We start from the raw sequence: 23,069 nt of genomic DNA, 5'->3' as shown, positions 1-23,069 counted from the left end.
CCATAAAATTTTATTGCAGCACGCTCTGCTCATATGTTTACATACTGTTTTGGCCACTCACTGTGCCTGAGCTGAGTAGGATGACCTTCAAAGCCTGATGTAGTTACGGTTTGGCTCTTTATAGAAAACGTTTGCTGACTGCTCTAGAGAATACTGTGATGGATAGAGAAGCAGCATAGTGTTGTGATATAATTGAGAGTTTTATGTTTAGAATTAATACCTGACTCTAGTCTTTGCTTGATTATTTATTATGGCAAAATGTTAGGTGATTTATGTACTTTCAGGGAGCCTCCGTTACCCCGTTTATATGATAAGGACTAGAGCTTCAAACTCTCTTCTAGCTGTAAAATTCTCTTCCTCTGTGAGTGACTAAAGTGTGCTGGCAGTCTGGGATTAGAGAGCCTTTTGAGGTGCCTTCCACCTTTAATTTTGTGATTATGTGTAACAGATGTTTTTCTTTCTTTTAGCCCGATAGACTAAAGCAGTTTAGTGTGGCACCACGACACTATGAAGAGAAGATACCACCCGAAAGGCCCAGAGTAGCTTTCCAGACACCTCTCCCTCCTTTATCGGCCCCATCTGCCCCACCTGTCCCTCCAGTTCACTCCTTCCCATCTCAGAGTGAAGATTTGCACAGTGGCCTCAGCAGCACCCTTGGTGAAATGGTGCCTCCCAGGTGCTTGTTTAAAATGTTTTTTGTTTGGGAAGTAGGTAAGGTATCATTGTATTTTGTATTTAGAAGCATTTACTGAAGCAGATAACATTAACCTTCAGAGATTTTTGTAGAATTAACGGCATTTCTCAGATAATTTCTCTTGAAATCTGTTTTCATTGTTGGTCTTCTGTCATTATAAAAACAAGGGAAATCATACGTTCTTTTATTGTTTAAAGATGCGTTAGTATTTTTAGGATGCATAAGTACATTTAGTATTTAGTTTTAGGTCATATATTTGAATATCTATTTTTGATATCTTTTAACATATAAAAGATGTACATCTTCTTCAATTTTGTAATTCCACTTGGCAAACATTGAATAATTCCTTCAGTTTATGCAGAAAAAGTTTCTAATGTGGCTATATGTATTACTTGATCTTAACTTCTGTTTCATTTAACTCTTGCTGTGTGATTACTCATGGGCCATGTAACTCAAATACCTAAAATGAAAACTGTTGAGATGATAGAACTGTAATTTAGGTACTAGGGCAAAGATTTGATTTCCGTTGCTAAAAGGCGTCCTGCTGTATTAGACTATACATACAGAAAATCCTGTTGTTGACATTGATATTTTCTGTGCTGTGCTTTCTTCTCTTAGTAGGACTTGAACTTATTTTTTGCTTACTATTAATGTATTAATTATAGGAGTGTATTTACTTAGGTGTTTTTCTTTTTTAACAGTGATATATTCTGCGCTACACTTTCTTTCAAAAGGACTTGGTCTTTTATTTACTACTAACAAATTGTAGGACTTTGTTTACTGTATTAATCAGGTGTTTTATTTGCTTCCTGACTCAAAAGACTAGGTGGGCTTGGAATTACTGAGCATTATGTGGTGGTCTTAGCATTGGCTGAGGGATTAAAATGGTTGGTTTCATTGTCTGGATTTTGGTCACACTGCGCCTTTATTGAACTTCAATTTTCTCATTTGTAAAAGTGGAATAGTAATATTTTTTCCTTATCTATAATTACAGGGTTGTTGTGAGGATTAAATCTTAAATAAATCTCTATAAAAATGTAAAATTTAATGCTATTGACAATTTTTCATAGCACTTTTCAACTGCTTTCTTGATGTATCTATGGAGTGAGAATGGTAAGGGGAGGCACGCTGAGTGACTAATAAATGTGAAAAATATTCATGACTGAAGAGAACTTGAATGCCTTCTGAGCCCTTCGGGATTATTTTGAAGTATACCGCAAGGGACAACATGTTAAGATACACTTAAAAATATGAACATTCTAGGGTGCCCCCTTTCTCTTTTTGTTCATCTAAAGGAATTTTCCTTTGCCAGTTTCACTGTTGGAAAATGTTGCCTTGGTGGAAATAAGTGATATTTCCTAATCAGTAATGAAATGCTAAAGTAGAAGTTTTAACTTTAGGAAATCCTAAAAATTATGTCAAGACTTTACTGTTGATACATATGGTTAACTTTTCACATTATGGTTAACTTTCTTTGAGAGAACAATAATACCTTTTTAGAGTTACAAAATGCACCTCTTCCCCCAGTCATATGGAGCCATTTGTAATCCTGTCGTGTACCCCTCCTCTTCCTGAACTATCCTTCCTCTCTGTGATTAACTCACTGTAGCAACATGGCTGAAGCATTGCTTTTTCTAGAAAGCTTCCTTAGGCTCTCCTCCTCTCCCCTATGTGATTTAAATGTCCCTGATCCGTGTTCCTATAGCACTCCGTGTCTACTTGTATGGTTTCATTTACTGTCCTTTGCTGTAATTGTCTGTTTATTTCTGTATTATTCCTCATGGACAGGGACCATATTTGTTCAATATTTGCATATAGTGACTAATTAGATATTAGTTGATGGAACAAATCTGGTTTTTTTGTCTTACATAGTATTGTAGCCTTTTCTAAAGCAGTAATTAGATTTTCAGTAACATTTTTGCAAAAGAATGATGTTGATTTTAAAAAATTACAATGAAATGTGGAACATTTTCCAATTTTTTTTTTTGATACAGGATTGCACCTCTGCCTCCACCTCCCCTCCTACCCCCTTTGGCCACTAGCTATCGAACTCCTTACGATGATGCGTATTATTTTTATGGAGCCAGGAATACTTTGGACCCCGGTCTTGCTTATTGTAAGTTATCTTGTATGTATATAAGTCTATAGGGTAAACATTTTTTTCCAGTGGTTCAGTCAGGAAAATTGTTTTTTGTACAAGCAAAAATACATAAATGAGAAAAGCAGTTTTACTTAATTCAAATATTGTACATTTGTTGATTTAATAACCTGCCCCATTTTAAAACTCAGTTATATTTCATAGTTATTTCCTTTTTATTTAGATTGAAACAAATAATTATGTTGCATTTTCTTGCATTGTTTTTTCTGCTAACTCCTAACCCAGAAGGAAATAGGAATTTTTTTTCCTTGGGTCACATATTCAGTATGTGATTTTTCTTTTAGGGATAATTGTTGTTAAATGGGTACTCTGGAATAAATGTGTGTGTGTTTTGTTTTTGTTTTGTTTTAAGATGGCTCAGGAATGGTGGGAGCACAGCCTGCAGCTTATGTTAGCGCTCCCGTCGCCCACCAGCCAGCACCACCTATTATGTAAGTCATTAGTTAAAACAGTAGTTGCTTTGAAGATTAATTTGTCTTCCTTAGAACCTATATTGCTCAACTCATTATTTTTTTCTTCAGAACAGATACAACATTTTCATTTCTAATTATTGCGTAACCATTATGTTCACAGTATTGCTTTTAAGTCAATGTTTCCTAGAAAGCACATTTTAAAATTAAGAATAACATCACTTTTTCTCATTACAAAAGTCTTGTGTGCATATTATTGATAAATAAAAGACAAACAAACATCTGCAAAAAATTGAAATCACCTAAAATTTCCTTCAGCCAGAGAGAGCCACAGCTAAATATGCATTCAGGAAGTCTTTCTGAGTATACACGCAAACTCACAAAAATAGACACACACACACCAAAATGATATTATATCCTATATGTTGTTTTATAATCTGCTTTTAAAATTAATAGTATATCATAAACATTTTTTTCAGGTCAATAAATATACCTCTAGAGAATCGTTTTTTTAAATTGAACTTTTTATTTAGAGATAATTGTAGATTCCCATGGTGGAATTGTTAGAAATAACAGAGACATCTTGTGTCCCCTCTACCCAGTTTCTCTCAATGCTAACATCGTGGCAAAACTATGGTACAATATCACAACCCAGACATATGACACAGGATCCAGTCAGGATATAGAACCCGTCCTTCACCACAAGGATCCCTTATGAGGGTGCCCTTTTATAGACATACCCAGTTCCCTGCTGTTTGTGCTCCCTCCTTGGCCACTGGCAACAGCTCTTCTCCATTTCTACAATATCACTTTTTAAGAGTGTTGTATCAATGGAATTATCTAATAATAGCTAACTTTTTTCTTTAATTTTATTAAATTTATTGGGGTGACATTGGTTCATAAAATTATATAGATTTCAAGTATACAATTCTATAATACACCATCTGTCTATTGCATTGTGTGTTCACTACCCCAAGTCAGCTCTCCTTCCATCACCATATATTTGAGCCCCTTTACCCTCTTCTACCACCCCATCTTCCCCCTCACTCGTTGGTAATCACTCAACTGGTCTTATGATTTTTTTGTTTGTTTGTCTTGTTTGTTTATTGCTTTCAGTTTTATATCCCACATGTGAGTGAAGTCATATGGTTTTCGACTTTTTCTGTCTGACTTATTTTGCTTAGCGTGATAATCTCAAGATCCATCCGTGTTGTCACAAATGGCAGTATTTCATCTTTTCTTATAGTTGAGTAGTATTCTATTGTATTTATGTACCACATCTTCTTTATCCCATCATCTGTTGAAGAACAGATAGTTGTTTCCATGTCTTGGCCACCGTGAATCATATGGATAAACGTTTTCAGATTTTTTCAGTAGATACCCAGAAGAGGGATTGCTAGGTCATGTGGTAATTCTATTCTTAATTTTTTGAAGACTCTCCATACTGTTTTCCATAGTAGCTATACTAATTTACATTCCCACCAGCAGTGTATGAGGGTTCCTTTTTCTCCACACCCTCTTCAACATTTGTTATTACTTGTCTTGTTGATAATAGCCATTTTAACAGGTGTGAGGTAGCATTTCATTGTGGTTTTGATTTGCATTTCCCTAATAGCTAGTGAACTTGATTGAGCATTTTTTCATGTATCTCTTGGCCATTTGTGTGGGGGTTGACTTTTTAAAGTCAGCATCATCCTCTGTAGATTTGATTGTTGCATGTATAAATAGTTCGTTTGTTCTTATTGCTGAGGAGCATTCTGTGGTATGGATGTACCATAGTTTAACCATTCACTCGTTGAAGGACATCTAAGTTATTATGGATGGAGCTGCTATACACATTTGTGTACAGATTTTTGTATGAACATAGCCTTCATTTCTTTAGGATAATTGTCCAGGAGTGTTATTGTTGGGTTGTGTGGTACGTTGTTTGGTAGTTACAGGTTAGTTTTGTAAGAAACTTCCAAACTATTTTCAGAAAGGCTATACCATTTTGTATGCATATCAGCAATGTGTTGGGAATCTGGTTTCTTCACATCTTCACCAGCATTTGGTATTGTGACTTTTATTTATGCCATTCTGATAGGTGTGTAGTGATACGCCATTGGGGTTTTAATTTACATTTTCCTAATGATAATGATGTTGAACACCTTTCCATGTGTTTCTTTGCCATCGATAAATCTTTTTGGTTAAATGTCTCTTGATGTCTTTTGTACATTTTCTAATGGGAATTTTTGTTTTTAAAACTACTGAGTTTCGAGAGTTCTTTATGTATCTTAAGTACTAGTTATTTGTCAGATAATATGGTATGCAAATATTTTCTGTCAGCTTGTCTTTTTATCCTTTTAATAGGGTCTTTCACAGAGCAAAAGTTTTAAATTTTGATCAAGTTCAGTGTATGAGTTTTTCCTTTTATAGATCGTGCTTTCAGAGTCCTCGGTACTCTTCCTAGGCCTAGGTCCCAAAGATTTTTCTCCTATTTTTGTTTCCCCACTAAACGTTGTAGAGGCTTAGCTCAGAGGTGTGTTTTGGGTTTTGGGGGGGTGGAGGAGAGGGTCTATGGTTGTCCATTGGCTCCCAGGACCATTTGTTGACAAGATTATTTTTCCTCTGTCGAATTGCTTTTGCATTTTTGTCAGAATCAGTTGGACGTATTTATGTGGGTCTGTTTCTGGGATTTTCTTTTCCTTTCCATTGATCTATATGCCTATTTTATACTGGTAGTACTTGATTATTGTTGCACTGTAGTATAAGTTTTGAAATTGGGAAGTATGAGTTCTCCAAATTTGTTTATTTTCTAAGATTGTTTTGGCTCTTCTAGGTCCTTTGTAGTTACATGTGAATTTTAGGATCAGCTTGTCAGTTTCTGCAAAAAGGGGGTTGAGATTTTGATAGCAATTATGTAGAATCTATAGATTTGTTTAGTTAGTATTACCATCTTAATTTTTTTCAATTTTTTTATTGTGGTAAATACACATAAAACCACTTAAAGCATTTGTAATGCATAGTTCAGTGACATTAAGTACATTTGCATTGTTGTGCAATGATCACCACCATCCATTTTCAGACCTCTTTTCAATATTGAGAAAAGATAATTACTACCCCTATCTTTTCTCTCTTCTTCCCATCCTGATCTGACTGTACATACTTAGCTAAATGCTCTTCAGACCTCTTGAGTTAATAGGAGTTTTAGCAGAATTGCTGAATACAAAATCAATATATAAAAGGCAGTTGCAGGACATGGCAGTTTCTTAAAAAGTTAAACATATACTTAACATGCAACACTGTCATTCCACTTCTAGGCATATACTTAAGAGAAATGAAAACATATGTGCATACAAAGACTTGTGTGTGAATGTGTATAATAGTATTATTTATGATAGTCAAAAAGCATAAACAATTCAAATGTCTATGAACTAGTAAATGGATAAACAAAATATGTCCATACAATGAAACACTGAATATTCAGCAATAAAAAGGAGTGAACTACTGATGTATGCTACAACGTAACTCAAAAATACGATACGTGAAACAATCCATTTATATTGTTTGTTTCCACTTGTATGAGATATCCAGAAAGAGCAAATCTACAGAGACAGAAAGCAGGCTACTTTCTGATTGATTCTGTGGCTGGGTGTGGGAGTAGGGATTGGTTGCATATTGGTGTGAGGGATATTTTGGGGTTATGGAAAAGTTCTAAAACTACTAGGTGGTGGACATGGTTGTACAATTCCATATAGTTCCTGAAAATCATTGAGATGTGTGATTACTACCCCTATCTTTTCTCTCTTCTTTCCATCCTGATCTGGCTGTACATACTTACCTAAATGCTCTCTTTCTGGAGCCAGGCTCTCCTACTGGAGCCAGGGCGGAATCAGTAAATAAAGGCCAAGAATTGGGATCCTTGAGCAAGGGGTAAGAGACAAACAGGAAGAAAACTTTGTGAAACAGATACTGAGAGAATCTATCCACCATGTAATTTATAGCCAGTTTGCTTTGAGAGATTAATTTAGATGAGCACTCAGATAAGCCTTCTCAACCTTTTTTATTCATTAATACACGCAGAGCTCCTTGCTATGAAAAAGTATAAGGTCTTTTAGGAATCATTTGCTCTGGGCTCCTCATTTTTCCTTTTACCCATTCATAATCCAACGTGACAGTGTATACAAACAAACAAGTCTGTTTATCCTAATAAAAGATTGTAAATACATTGGGTGAGTTGAATACACAAAGGAAACTCAGATTTAAAGTGATAATGATGTTTTTGGAAATGAGGTGCCTTTTGTAGTCTCTTTGTAATAATAATTTTATTATAAAACCAATATTTATCTTTTATAATTCAGATTTTTAAAATGTATTGTTTTCTGCAAAGTGGCTACATTCCTGTACTTAAAAACGTGTTGTATTAAAGGCAAATAACACTTTATTGCTTAAAATTTATATAACCGTAATGTTTTAAATATTTCCTTTTTTGATTTTTTTATAAGTTTTTCAAAAATTTTTGCTTTATTTGGGACTGTCAGACTTTTTACTTATAAATTGGCTAGGATGCTATTACTTTATATTGAGTGTATTTATTAAGTAAATCATTGGTTATATTATTTGATGGACTTCCACTGTATTGTTATTAGTATGCATTCAGAAACGTGTGTAAGCCATATGTATACTGCTTGATGAATTATCTCAAGGTGTTTTCACCCCCATGAAACTACCACCTAAGTCAAGAAATAGGTCCAGTAAGGGGCCGGCCTGGTGGCTCAGGCGGTTAGAGCTCTGTGCTCCTAACTCCGAAGGCTGCCGGTTCGATTCCCACATGGGCCAGTGGGCTCTCAATCACAAGGTTGCCAGTTCAATTTCTCGAGTCCCGCAAGGGATGGTGGGCAGCGCCCCCTGCAACTAAGATTGAACACGGCACCTTGAGCTGAGCTGCCGCTGAGCTCCCAGATGGCTCAGTTGGTTGGAGCTTGTCCTCTCAACCACAAGGTTGCCGGTTCGACTCCCGCAAGGGATGGTGGGCTGTGCCCCCTGCAACTAGCAACGGCAACTGGACCTGGAGCTGAGCTGCGCCCTCCACAACTAAGACTGAAAGAACAACAACTTGAAGCTGAACAGAACCCTCCACAACTAAGATTGAAAGGACAACAATTTGACCATTGTTCCCCAATAAAGTCCTGTTCCCCTTCCCCAATAAAATCTTTAAAAAAAAAAAAAAAAGAAATAGGTCCAGTAAATTTGAAAGTTTCATGAATTGTGAAAGCAGAGCTGGGGGAAGATCTTAGGAAGGAGTCATTAACGTGAGGATTTCTCTTTGACCTACAGAAAACGAACTCTCTTCCCGTTTTTAAATGTGCTACTTATATGCCATGCTAAATGGATTCCAATTATTAACTGTGTATTTGATGTAGGAATATGGTTGGACAGAACGAGTTGAAAATGGCAAGTGATCGAGCAGTAAATTCAGGATTGTTTTTTGAAGATAAACCAAAGCCTCCAAAGCAGTCACTTCAGTCTTACCAGGAAGCGTTGCAGCAGCAGGTACTCGTTCATGGGTTGGGTCATTCGTTTGTTCATTCACGTGATCACTTTGCGTGTTAGCACAGTGGTCCTTTAGAACTGAATGTGGCAGAGCAGAGCAAAGATACCAGTTATGTGTAATTCAGTCTGAGTTTTGATGTAGATTGACTGGGATGCTATTGGAAGCATAGGATAGGGAGAATAATTGGGCAGGTAGGAGGGCTTCATTCACCTGGTTGTTGAGCTGCGATATACACTGACTAGACAGGAAATTCCTGGTATATTCAGGGAATAGAATTGATGTGGGAGAAGGGGCTGGAGTGTTAGATTGTGCTAGATTGTGCAGGACAAGTTATAAGGGTTTTCAGTTGCATCCTGTTTTGGATAGCCAGAGGGAGGACATTTTAAACCAGCGTGAAAGGAGTAGTTGATGTGAGCAAATTAGGCTTTTAGGAAGATATCTGGTTGCGATGTAGGCGATTGGGAAAGAGATGTGGCAGAGAAACTTTGTAGGGGGTGTGAGATGGGAGGGATATACAAGAGACAATTGGGGTTTCAGTGGTGGGACTTAGATATAGGGGATGAGAAAGAACAGGGTGCTTGCAGGGGATTCTGAGTGTTGCAATCTAGGAGAATAATGAGGCAATGAACTAAGACAGAAAAAAGTAGGCTACTTTTAAGGGAGGAGAATAATGGGTTCTGTTGTAGTTTGTAATGTTTGAAGAGAGTTTACTGAAGAGTAAACTGTATCACATGTATGGATTTTGGGGGGGGAATACCCATATCTCTGAGAGGACCCTGGAACTCTTGGTAGGTTTATGTCCACCTGAGGTACTTTTCTATGAAGTTCCACCTAGATTTCTTCTAAAGCTCCTTCTTTTCATTTTTCACATGGGCAACCTTCTTGAAAGATGGATTTGTTTTTAAAGGTATAGAATTGCCAACATTATTTTTTTTTATGTTAGTATTCTACAAAACAAAAGACTGAATTTATATCTGTTTTCAAATGAGCTTATTAAAAACCACTGACAAAACTAAATTTCCTTTCTCTAGAATTTATTTTATGTGTGTAATGATTTCCTTGGCCTTGCTGGAGTGGTTGATTCCAAAGCGACTTGTTTATTGCCTATCCTTATGTCTCCAGAAAACAAACCTGTACTTATACTTGATGATGATAATAAGATTGTATTTGTTTTGTTTGCTGTCATAAAGTTCTTTAAGTAGCCCAGCATTCCCTAAAAACTTTGAACTTTGCATCTCTAGGAATTCTGGGAATGGAGTTTGCCCAGGGTAGATGGTTCTGGTGAGGAGTGTGGAGTAGTTTGTGGCTTGCCAGGTCCCATGAAAGGGTAGATGAGAAAGGAAAGTAGGGAGATCCTATTGGTCCTCATGGAATTTGTGAGGTTAGGGAGGGAGTGGTTCAGGTGGACCGTGAGTGTGGGAGGGAGGAGTTGGTTTAGTCCAAAATGGCATCAATGGCTGGAAAGGACTAATGGCCATCGAAGTGTTTTAAAATTGGGTATTATGTATGTTTGATTTTAAATTTCAGAATGAAGCACACTGAAAAAATTTCCAGTCTTTTTCTGTAATAAGAAAAATAAAATAAACCTGATATTAAAACAAACTTTTTGTATCAGAATACTTGTTACACTTTACTGTGACTGTTTCCTCTGTTGTCAAGATTCAGGAAAGAGAAGAAAGAAGGAAGAAAGAACGGGCAGAAAAGGAAGAATATGAAGCCAAACTAGAAGCAGAAATGAGAAGTTACAACCCCTGGGGGAAAGGCGGCGGGGGTGCTCCTCTCAGGGACGCAAAGGGAAATCTGATAAGTATGTTACTTCCACTGACGTGTTGTTTTTAAAAGAAATGAAATTATTTTTAACTTTTGAAAAGAATGGGGAGTAGAAAGAAGTGTGAATCATAGCCTGTAAGGCAAAGTCTCTTTTTCATGTGGCTTAATGCAAAAGAGTATTTTGATAATAAATATAATAACAGGTTACAAAACCTTTCTTCAGAAGACTAGTCATTTGTTTTTATTACAAATTGTTCATCCTCTGATGATAATAATTCAGTTGCAGAGAAAAGTTCATGTTAGTTAGCAAATTTTTACCCAAACTAGTAGTTAGAATTAAAAAATTTTTCCTAGTAGAAATAACAAAACTCTTACTATAAGTTTTGTGTGTTTTTTTTTTTAAGACCAGTAAGATAGCTTCAAAATAAGTGATCTGGAATAGTGTGACATGGGATGTTGTGTTTAATTCATATATGTCATATACTTGCTCAATGCAAGGACTCCTTTGAAAAGTAAAGACTTGATCTCAGAAATTTTCCGGCAGGTTGCAGAATTACATTGATTTATCTTTTAATTATGTGCTCTCAAAAATACTTGATCTAGAAATCATACAAGAAGCACTTTGAAAAGAGAAACGTTATACAGCTTGTTATGTATATTAGGATCCTCTACGATTAGCTTTTAGCTGAGAATGAAAGTAGAGCGAACAGAATGGGTTTTTGAAAATTGTTAAATTTGAAATGAGGAGTGAATCGTAGAAACCCATTAAAATGGGTAAAAATGTAGATTTCATGTTCATTATTGTAAGGATAGTTGAGTGGTACATTCAGAAGATTTTTTTTATATTGAGTTATTAGAGTTAAGTTTATGCCTTTGATTCTTTATTAAAAATGGCTTTTTATAGAAGATATTGAAGCCCACTTAAGATAATAAGATAACTCTTTTCCTTTCCTAGCTTCACCTCATAAACACTTTCCTCAACGTTTTGAAGATTCTTACTCTGTAGATGAGATTTTAGGTGATGTATAAATAGACATTTCTTAAAGGTTAAATATTTATTTGAATACATATTAAAAAACACTGGTTTTCCACTTATGGATAGTGCTATAACATTTCCTTTTAAAGTACAGGTATTAGTCCAGGTGTTTAACAAAAAGTGCTGTAACAAACAACCCCCAGTTCTCAGAGGCTGCGGCTTAAGGCAGTATTCCTTTACTTGTCCCACCTGTCACATCCTGATGCAGTTTGGGTTTTTTCTCCTCCAAGAGGTGACTCAGGAATCCAGGCCTCTTGCATCGTGTCACTCCTTCACTTCTGGTTGTGCAGACAGGGCCCAGGGGTGGGAGAACAAGTGGAGAATTTTGTTGGGGTCTGGCCTAGATGTGGAGGAATAGCACGTTCATCCTGTTCCATGGTTCAGACCTCGTATAAGGTTCTAATTGAACTACATGGGAGGCTGGGATGCTCAGGTTTCTTTATGCCCAGGAGGAGGATGTGTGGTCGATAAGCATCTAGCCCGTCGCTGCTACAATAAATTTAAATTGTGAATTGATAGAAACATACCAGTTACCAGGAAAGAGGTGTTTAAATTACTGAAACTTGGGGAAACACTGGAATAATTCCCTAGAACTTTCCAGCTTGCTTCTAAGATTATTTCTAGTTCAGGCAATACAGTTAAGATGTTCTGTGTGTATTTTAATTGCTGGAAGTCAGTAGGATAAGTGTGGGTTATTGAATTAGAAAATATTGTTCTAGAATTGCTTGGTCTAATGGTAATGGAGCAAACTATTCTGAGATTCTCATTTTTAGTGGAAATATTTAGTTTGCTTATTTCATGCTCCATTCAGGCCATAAAATAGAAAAGGTGCACCATATTATCAAATACATTGGAGCTCTTTTTAATGGTATTTCCAAAGCAAGTAAACTCATTACATAAAGAATGTCTATTTTGTATGTGGCGGTTATATTTTAGAGAGGCAGGGAACATACTTTTTCTATTCTATTTGAAATGTGTAGTAAAAAACAATGTTCTACTTTGTGTGATGACCAAGACCGTATAACCTCTATGCCACGCAGGCTAACTTTAATTCAGCTTCTGGCTTTTCGAATTATTCCTGCTTTCTCTTTGATCTTTTATTACAAAGAAATTTAAAAAATTGAATGTTCACCCTTATCTTAGCTCTCTAAGGAAGATCTTTTTATAAGGGAAAGTAGCTATTAATAAAATATTAAAATCTATTACCCATGCAATTGTAACATAGCATCAACCCTTTTAAAGTAAATACCTCTCTGTTTTATTAGTTGTACACTCTTAAAATCGTTTGCCTTTCTCAGTTCTTTATTCATTAAAGTTCTTTATTCAAGATCCCATAAAAAACTGATGACATTCTAATATCTTTCAATGGGTAAATGGATAAACAAACTGTGGTACAGTCATGCAGCGGGATGCTACTCAGTCATAAAAAAGAATGAGCTATTGATGCCCAGAACAGCTTGGAAGGCTCTCGAAGGAATTATGCGAAGTGAAAGAAGCCCTTCTCTAAAGTTTACATGCCCATACATTCTTGAAATGACATAACTACAGGGATAGAGAATGAATCAGTGGTTGCCAGGGGTGGCGGCTGCGGAGAGGGAGTAACTTTTATAAAGAGAGAGCATGATAGAGGCTTTTGGGGTGATAGAACTGTTTTGTATCGTGATTATGGTGATGTTATGTGACTCTAGCATATGTTAGAAGCTTAAAAAAATACACCAAGGGAAAAAAAAACAATTTGAAAGACCAAAGAATTACTAGTGAGATCAAGCGTTTCTTCATATAGTGGATTATGTATTTTTATTTCTCTCCTGTGTTGTATTTTCCCAAGTTTGATTTATGTTTGTTTTTATGTTGTTTATTGAGACAATTTACATACAATAAAATATACTTTTTAAGTGTATTCAATGAGTTTTGACAACTGATTCTAGTAACTGCCACAATCAAGATACAGAACATTTACAAATTACCCAAACTTCTACCCTTGCCAACCTCTGAGCCTTTTGTATCTGACATTTTTCTTTTAGTATAATGTTTTTGAGATTTATCCATGTTGTTGTATATGTCAGTAGATTATTTCTTTTTATTACTGAATAGTATCCCATTGTGTGGAGGTACCACAATTGTTTATCCGTTTACAAGTTCATGGACATTTGTGTTTTTTATAGTTTAAGGCCATTATGAATAAAGATGTTATAAACATTCACTTACAGGTCATTGTATGGACATAGTTTTCATTTCTTTTGGGTAAATAAATGCCTAGGAATAGAATTGCTGGGATGTATTAGTTAAGTGTCTGTTTAACTTTGTAAGAAATTGCCAGACCTTTTTCCAAAGTGGTTGTGCCATTTTGCGTCCCCACCAGCAAAGCACGAGATTTCCAGTTGCTCTGAATTTCCATCGGCACTTGAAATTGTCTGTCTTTAAAATTTTAGCCGTTCTATTACATACGTAGTGCTAATCTCTTTGTGTTTTCTTAAAAGACTTTATTTTGAAATAATTTAAGAATAGAGAAGAGCTGCAAAGATATTATAGAGAGTGCTCCTCACCCAATTTCCCTTCATGTTAACATCTTACATAATCTTGGCACAGTGATCAAAACTAAAAATTAGTACAATACTATTAATTAAATTATAGGCTTGATTTGGATTTCACCAGTTTCCCCTCAGATGCCCTTATTAATAACTGATACAGGTTCTAGTCCAGGATGCTATATTGCATTCACTCGTCATGCCTCTTTAGTCTCTTCCAATCTGACAGTTTCTCTGTCTTTCTGTCTTTGTTTATATATATATAATAAATAGCTTTATTGAGATCTTAATTCCCATACAGTCCAACTCAGCCATTTAAAGTGTACAGTGCAGTAGTTCTTAGTATATTCACAGAGTTGTGCTACAGTCAATTTTAGAACATTTTCCACATTGAATTGCCTTGGTACCTTTGGTGAAAATCAATGGACCATAAAGTTATTCCTGGATTCCCTGTTCTGTTCCATTGATCCTGGTGTCTGTCCTTCTACCCACCCCTGTCACACTCTTTTGATTACTGTAGCTTTGTGGCAAGTTTTGAAACTGAGAAGTGGAGTGTTCCAACTTTGTTTTTCTTTTTCAAGATTGTTTTGTCAGCTTGATTTCCTTTGTATTTTCATATAAATTCTACTGTCAGCATCTCACCCTCAACAAAAAATTGTGTGGGATTTTCATTAGGATAGCATCGACTTTATAGATCTGTTTTGGGACAGCTAGCATTTTAACAGTATGGAGTCTTAATCCAGGAATGTGGAATATCTCTCCGCTCATTACTGTTAGTTAACCTGTCTTAGCAATGCTTTGTAGTTTTCAGATCTTGTAACATATTTCGTTAATTGCACCCCTAAGCATTTCATGTGTTTTGATGCGATTTTAAATGACACATTGAAAAAATACCAATATCAATTTGTTCATTGCTGATTTTTAGAAGCATAGTTGATTTTTGCATATTGTCTGTGCTGAACTCACTCATTAGTTGTAGTAGTTTTTTTGTATAGCTTTGGGATTTTTTTTTAATGTAGATAATTATGTTATTTGCAGACAGTTTTATTTCTTCCTTTTCAATCTGAATGCTTTTTACTTATTTTACTTGCCTTTCGTACCAGTTAGGAACTCCTGTACAATGTTTAAAAATCATGAGAGCAGAAATCCTTGCCTTGTCCCTGATTTTAGGTAGAAATCATTTTCAGTCTTTCACCATTTAGTGTAAGGTTGGCTGTAGGTTGTTGTAGCTTTTATTCTTCATCAGGTCTAGGACGTTCTCCCTTTTCCTGCTCAGCATTTTCATCATGAGTGTATGTTGAATTTTGTCAAGTGCTTTTCTACATCTTTTCTAATGATAATCTTGTCTTTCTTTTTTAATCTGTTGCTGTGTGGTGGATTACATTGACTTTTTTTGAATGTTGAACCAATTTTTCATCTGGCATAAACCTTATTTAGTTATACTGTATTGTCTTTTTTTACGTGTTACATAATTTGATTTGCTAATATCTTGTTAGACATTTTTGCTTCTGGGATCATAAGGGATATTTGTCTGTTTTTCTTTCTTTACAATGTTGTTTGGTTTTGGTATCAGGATAATGCTGGCCTCACACTCTGAATTGGGAAGTTTTCTCTTCTATTGGTAGAGTGCACGAGTGAAGCCATCTGGGCTGGGAGTTTTCTTAGGGAATGTTTAAACTATGAATTCAATTTCTTTAGCAGATAAAAAGCTATTGAGTTTATTTATTCTTGTGTGGTTTCAGTCAAAGAATTTAACTAGCTAGAATTTACCTAGCTAGAATTTACCTAGCTAGAATTTACCTAGCTAGAATGCATCTAGCTTTCTGAATTTATTGGCATAAAGTTAATATTTCATTATTTTTTTAATGTCTGTAGGACCTACAGTGATAACTTTTTCATTCCTGATATTTGTAATTTTATATTTTTCCTTTTTTTTTTTTAAATAGTCTGGCTGGAGATTTATTCATTTTATTGGTCTTTTCACAGAACCAGCTTTTGTTTTCACTAATTATTTTCTCTTTTGTTCTTCTCTTCCCAATTTATTGATTTTAGCTCTTTATTATTTTCTTCCCTAGTTTGCTTTGTGCTTAATTTTCTCTTTTTCTAATTTAATTTTTTTTTAAAGATTTTATTGTGGAAGGGGAACAGGACTTTATTGGGACACAGTGTGTAGTTCCAGGAGGCTATTGGGGAGCAGTGTGTTTTTCCCAGGACCCATGAGCTCCAAGTCAAGTTGTTGTTCTTTCAATCTTAGTTGTGGAGGGTGCAGCTCAATCCAAGTCCAATTGCCGTTGTTCAATCTTAGTTGCAGGGGACGCAGCCCACCATCCCTTGCGGGAGTTGAACTGGCAACCTTGTGGTTGAGAGCACGCGCTCCAACCAACTGAGCCATCTGGGAGCTCAGCAACAGGTCGTTGTCTTCATTCTAGTTGCAGAGGGTGCAGTTCGCTGGCCCATGTGGGAATTGAACCGGCAACCCTGTTGCCCAGAGCCCGCTCTCTAACCAACTGAGCCACCCGTCACCCCTCTTTTTCTAATTTTTTAGTGTAGAAGCTTAGGTTATGATTTGAGATCTTTTTTCCCCCTAATAAATGTATTTAAAAACTTAAATGTATTTAAATTTCCTTCTGAGTACTACTTTAAGTGTATTCACAAATTTCAGCACGTTGTGTTTTCATTTACATTCAATTCAATTTTCTAATTTTTCTTTGAACCACTGATTATTTAGAAGTGAGTTCTTAAAATTTCCAAATATTCGGCCATTTTCCAGGTAGCTTGCTTTTATTCACTTCGAGTGTATAGTTTTGTTCAGAGACTATACTGTGTTATTACAGTGTTTTTAAGTTTGTGAGATTTATGGACCACCAGTTATAGTTTTTATTTTTCTTAAAGACTGTTATCTCTGTAAGTAAGTATATCTATTTTAAATTAGGTTAATTTTGAAATATGTGTTAGTAGTAGTGCCAGAGTTGGAAATTTTCTTTAACCTTCTGAATTGACTCATTATGAAAGCGTTAGTATGTCAGCCATGAATTTCTGAATAATACTGGGCCTATAGTAATAGTTAACGTATCTTAATTTTTTTCTTTAACATGTTTTCGGTATTTTCTACCAGAGTACAAAGAGCAACTAATTTGTAAAGTTAATTTTAATTTCAAAATATTCATTTAAGTTGATTAAAAAATAAAGATTATAAAATAAGGAATGAGAAAAATTAAGTACTATTTATGTTTTGTTTACCTGTAGGTATCATAAAATTTAGCCTGGTTCAAGGAGTGGAATTATTTTTCCCACTCGTGAGTCTGTGACATTTTCTTTTGTAATTCTGTTTATTGTAGAATTCTTGTAATGCTAGCAATTTTATATTAAATATGATGACTTACATTTGAAATAAAGGCCCCTTTTTAGTGACATCTTTGCAGTTGGCAAATTATGTTCTTGACCAAAGTGGCTTTTTCCTTTTCATTGTTTTAGCTGAATTTAAACCTGCTCCTTGGCCTACCTCATGGAAAGAGACAAGGAGTGACCGATTCTTTTTTTTTTTGACAAATCATTTTTTCCAATAAAACTGAATATGGATTTGTTTTGATTATTGAATCTGATAGTCTTAAATCTTAAATAATAATTGTGTACTCTGCTGAAATTAATTTTCCTTTTATATAAATATATTGACTATTCTAATTGAGGGGACCATATGTAATCACAATAGTAAATTGTAACATGTTACTGATTTTGAAGCTTATCATAGTATTTGCTTATTTGTAGGTTATTTGTGTCTTAATTTATGGTTTGTGTAGGTGAATAGCAAAATGAGCTTGCATTCTCTAAGCACTCACTAGCTTGGTAACAGAGCCACAGCTGTGGGTGTTATCTGGAAACAGTGAGCTTGATGTACTGCGCTCTGGTGATAGAAAATACTAGCAAACGGTCTCCACTACCATCTGCAGAACAGAATTGAGACTCATCAGCTTGTGCTGTAGAATATTCCAGAATAGGCCCCCAATTTGCATTTTCCTGTCTTATTTCTCATTGCTCTGTTACGTGTATTTTGTGCTCTTGTCAAGCAGGACTACGTTGATGGTGCCAGAACACTCTTCATGTTTTACCCCCTTGGAGCTGTTTTGTGCACATTGTTGTTTCTTTTTTGTGCTTCCCCCCCCATCTTCACCTGTTGAATCTCCTATCCAGTGTCTAAGTCCACCTTGTCCTAAGGGTTGCTACAGGATGTGAACTTTCCTGATTCTGAACTCTCCTTCTCTTTGGTAACATTCACATGTTACTTGCCATGTTCTGTCCGGTGTTCTCATTGTGATTCATGGTCAGTACATCCTTGCACATAACAGGCTCCCTGATAAATACTTCTTATATCCATATTTGTTTGCTTTACTGCTGCCACACTATCCAAGTTGTTTGTGGAGAACTACTTTTTATTTGTTAAACCTTTTGTGTTCTTCAGTCATTCAAGTCTGTTTTTAAGATGACTGGTTGTTTGACCCAATCCTACATGCTCAGATTTTTGCCATGTATATGTGGTGTCATTGGGTAACAAATTACCCCAACATGTTTTAAAATAACAAACATTTATTATCTTGCAGTTCTGCGGGTCAGTAATTTGTATGTGGCTGGATGATTCTGTCGTAGGGTCTCTTATGACGTTGCAGTCCAAGATGTCAGAATGTGGGCTATAGTCATCTGAAGGCTTGCCTGGGACTGGAGAGTCCATTTCCCATGTGGCTCTCACATGGCTCAGGAAGGAGGCCTCAGTTTCTGGTCACGTGGGCCTCTCTGTTGGGCCCCTTCAGTATCCTTGTGATATGATAGCTGGCTTTGTTCAGAGTGAGTGGCGCAGTAGATCAAGCAAGGTGGAGACCATAATGTCTTTTATGAAGTAACCTTGGAGAAGTTATATACCATCACTCTGCAATCTTGTATTCAGAGTGAGTTATGAACTCTGGCCCGCACTCAAGGGGCGGGGCATTGAGCTCTATCTTTTAAGGGAAGATTGTGAAAGAATTAGTGGATATGTTTTAAAACCCCACATGATATATTTTTTTCATTAGGAATGCTGATGTTGGGTAAATTTCACTACGACTCGTTTTGAATTGTTGCAATATTTTCTGTATTAAAGAGATTCCATGTTCTGTAGTAACATAGATATAAATGCAGTTTTTTATGGGTTGTCAAAGATCTATATATTCTTAAGTTCTCTGCTGATTTCGAGTTTATTTTGTAAGGTTATTTTAAAAAATATTTTAAGTTTTGATAATTTTGTTTCTGTTTTCAGGGCACCAATATATCATTGAATTATTCCAGCTCTGTCCTATTGTTTTTCTCTCATTTTCCCTACTTTAAGAAAATGTATTAAGCATACTAATTATAGAAATGTATTTGTTGAAATAAATGGCTTATTTTTCCCTCTCAGCTGATTTGAATAGGATGCACAGACAAAATATAGATGCCTACCATAATCCAGATGCGAGAACATACGAAGATAAAAGGGCTGTTGTATCACTAGACCAAAATTTAGCCACTTCAAATCCTGAGCACCTAGAAGATTCTGCAAATAAAAACTCAGGTTTTTAATCACATTCTATTTTTCCTTTTACCTTTCTAAAGTTGTTCAGTAACATTTCTCTTCGTTTCTCTGACAAAGTTATTTTAATTTTGAAAATTTGGTTACTCTGAGTCAGGAAGCATAATGTTATTCGTGCTATTGACAAAATCTTTCCTCCATAGGTATTTTAAAAGAGTGAATAGGGAAATATAGTTGGCTTTTTAATAACTTTTTCTCAGCTTTGTAACTTGCTTATACGTGTTTTAGCTGCTGACAACATTTTTATTTTGCTAGTGGGAAGGCATTGCTTAAAATCGAATTGTCTTTTTACACTTACACAGTTTGCTTCTTATACCCATAACTGTTTGAATTAGTGAGAGGTATCCGATGTGGTATGACAAATTGTACGATGAAATTCACTTTTTGCTTCTTTTGTAATCCTTTGCCCTCCCTTGTAAAACCACAATGTACAAAGAAATGAAATAATTAAAAATAATTAAAAATTTAATTTGATCTCTGGTCAGATCCCCCCACCCTTTTTTTTTTCCATTAGTTTCAAGTGTACAAAACAATGTAATAGTTAGACATTTATACCCCTCACAAAGTGATAACCCGTCTCCCCCAATCTACTACCCCTCTGACATCGTATACAGCTATTACAATTCCACTGACTCTATTCCTTATGCTGTACTCAACATCCTTTGACTATATATATCTATATATGTGTGTGTATATATATTTTTTAGTTGACATTCAGTATTATTCAGCTTCAGCTTCAGGTATGCAGTGCAGTGATCAGGCATCTACACCGTCCAGGAAGTTGTCTCCCTAATAAGACAAGTGCCAATCTGACCCCCTACAAATCTTTACGACATTATTGATTACATTCTCCAAACTGACTTTCGTATCCCCGTGGCAATCTTGTGGTTACCAATTGTGCTTTCTAATCCCCTCACCTTCTCCCTCATCGCCCCCCCCCATATAGCAGCTCTCAGTTTTTCTCTGTATCGCTGAGACTGTTTCTGATTAGTTTGTTAATTTATTCTATTCTTTAGATTCCACATATAAGTGAGATCACATGGTGTTTGTCTTTCTCTGTCTGACCCCCATTTCTTAAACAAATATATTTGATTTGCTATTAAGCAACATCCTTCAATTAAATGTTCTATAAATTGAAAATTATTCTATACCTTTCTTTATAACTTGCCAGGAAAAATTGTCATCATCTTTTTTAATCAAATATATATGAAAATGTCACATATGTAAAAATCATAGGAAGCTGATGTCTATAAAATTAGCCGTTTATTTACTACAAATTCTGTTTTTGTATTTTCACAGAAGTTTCAATTTTAGACTAGAAAAGAACTTTACATTAGGAAGTCCTAGAATAGCCCTGACTTAAAAAAATTTTTTTAAACTCATGTGACTTATTGGCCAAATGGGCAGATTAAATGGGAAACTGGGATTAGAATCCTAGCCTTGCATCTTGCAAGCCTTTGATGTCAGCCTGCTCCTGCAACCTTTTTGAACACTTCAAGAGATGGGTTGATTGTTTCCGTAGGGGGCCTGTAGCACTCTTTGATCTCTAGTTATTAGAAAATGCTTTCTTACTCTGATCCACAACAGACTTTTACCCAGTAGGTCCAGTTGTGATTTTTGGAGCACTAAAATTGGAACTTTTGATTTTGATGAAATTATTGATTTGGCTCCCACTCTCAGTCTGTAATAATTCAATGTGCAATAGGAGCAACAAAATACCTTTTCGTATTATTGCTGCTAAGAGAGAATTTTGACTTCTTTCTGATTATCATTTTTCTCTTCCTTTGCTTTTTCTTCTAGTAGTTTGTATTGAGATCTCAGTACTACAGACCCTTTCTCTCCTCTTTTCTTCCACACACAGTGTTGCTTATAGTTCTGCCTCAGCCTAGCACTTTCTGTGTCTTAGTAATAACACTTTTAGGCATTTAGCTCTGCTTACCAAGCAAAACATGAACAGTTTCCATAACCCCATCCCAAGAAAGAGCACAAACTTGATGACTTGAATAGTCTCAGCAGGATTTGTCATCTGTAGCCTTTCTGTACACCCCCAATGTTTCCTCCTTTTTCGTGTGAATTGAAATTCCCTAAATTAACTTTCATTCCCTAAGAATTAACCTAAAATAGACTTTCTGAATGCAAGAACCTATCCAAAGTTACCTAATTTGTTGCTATGCCATCATATATGTGTATGAGTGTGTGTGCGTATGCACATATATGTATTGTGCATACATATACGTGTGTACATGTACACATGCATATGTAGCATTTAATATTTCAAAGGCCTTAGGGAACGTGACTATACCTGCAAATTTAACATTATAATGTGTGCTTAAGGTTCATTATTCTCTAATGTCTTGTTTGCATTAGGTCTGTTTTTGAGGCCCCTCGTAATGTTTATTTTTTTTTCTTTTACTTTGTGGTTCTTGGCTGAAGAACCATATTTATGAAGTCCACACTAATTTGGCTTAAATTTATTTTTTGGCTTATTATGATGCCTGGATACATTTCCATTTTCTTTGTACAGAGCAAGCATTTTCCTGTGGTTTTATCTTATAATTTATATACTTTTAGAAAAACTTGTCTGTCTTCTAATATCTCTTCTAATTGCCCCAAAGGCTTAGAAATTGAATGATCATTAAAGTGAAACATACCACTCAATTTTGTTTGCTGTTCAGTTTTTCTACCATTCCATAAGATTTTAATGTGTATGTATTGATTTGGCTTTCTGCTGACCTAATCAAATAAGCACTAATAAATTTAAATACAGCGGCAAAGAGACCTAAACGGCAGCCAAACTGCAAAGCAGTTGGTCTACACCAAATACATGAGTGAGATAAGTAAATGCTTTAGATTGGTGGTATAAAGAATGAGTCAGTAAATAAAAAATTATACAAAACATTATGTGAGACTTAAATTTAAACATTTTTTTTTTCTTTCTGCGTTCAAAGAGACTCCTGGGGTATAATTATTTTTCAAGTTGCTTTTACGAAATATTTTTTTTCCTTTCCCAGAATGTGTAATACGCATAGGTAATAGATAATACTTTCATTATTCATGTTTCTATCCCAGAATTTTCAAATAAAAATTTTTGATTAAAGGAGTTCTAATTTATTAAAAAATATTTTTATATCTGATTTTCTAAACTATTGTTTTAACCATGGATGGGAAGATTTTTGGAATTACTGATTTTTTTTAAACAATTTTAGACATTGTTTTATATATGTATACATAATACATTTTAATATATAATTAAGCAGTATTCCTAAGGAAAGGATATTTATATACATAAGAACATAAACATACTTTTTTCCTCTCCATAAATTTTACTTTAAAGCCTTTGCTGTAAT

General features: G+C 35.3%; 1 protein-coding gene across 1 annotated transcript in view; it reads left to right on the top strand.

Moving 5' to 3' along the window:
- Positions 1-23,069, top strand: part of CSPP1 (centrosome and spindle pole associated protein 1) — a 97,421-nt gene that overhangs the window by 41,586 nt on the left and 32,766 nt on the right. The window contains exons 10-14 of the mRNA XM_074319130.1: positions 468-676; positions 2,689-2,810; positions 3,205-3,283; positions 8,665-8,794; positions 10,455-10,602. Coding sequence (XP_074175231.1) covers positions 468-676; positions 2,689-2,810; positions 3,205-3,283; positions 8,665-8,794; positions 10,455-10,602 — 688 coding nt within the window. The remainder of the gene's footprint in view (positions 1-467; positions 677-2,688; positions 2,811-3,204; positions 3,284-8,664; positions 8,795-10,454; positions 10,603-23,069) is intronic.

The sequence above is a fragment of the Rhinolophus sinicus genome, linkage group LG14, assembly GCF_036562045.2.
Source record: "Rhinolophus sinicus isolate RSC01 linkage group LG14, ASM3656204v1, whole genome shotgun sequence".
Taxonomy (NCBI): domain Eukaryota; kingdom Metazoa; phylum Chordata; class Mammalia; order Chiroptera; family Rhinolophidae; genus Rhinolophus; species Rhinolophus sinicus.
The sequence above is the reverse complement of the archived record's forward strand: the minus strand, read 5'-3'. Positions and strand labels throughout refer to the sequence as shown.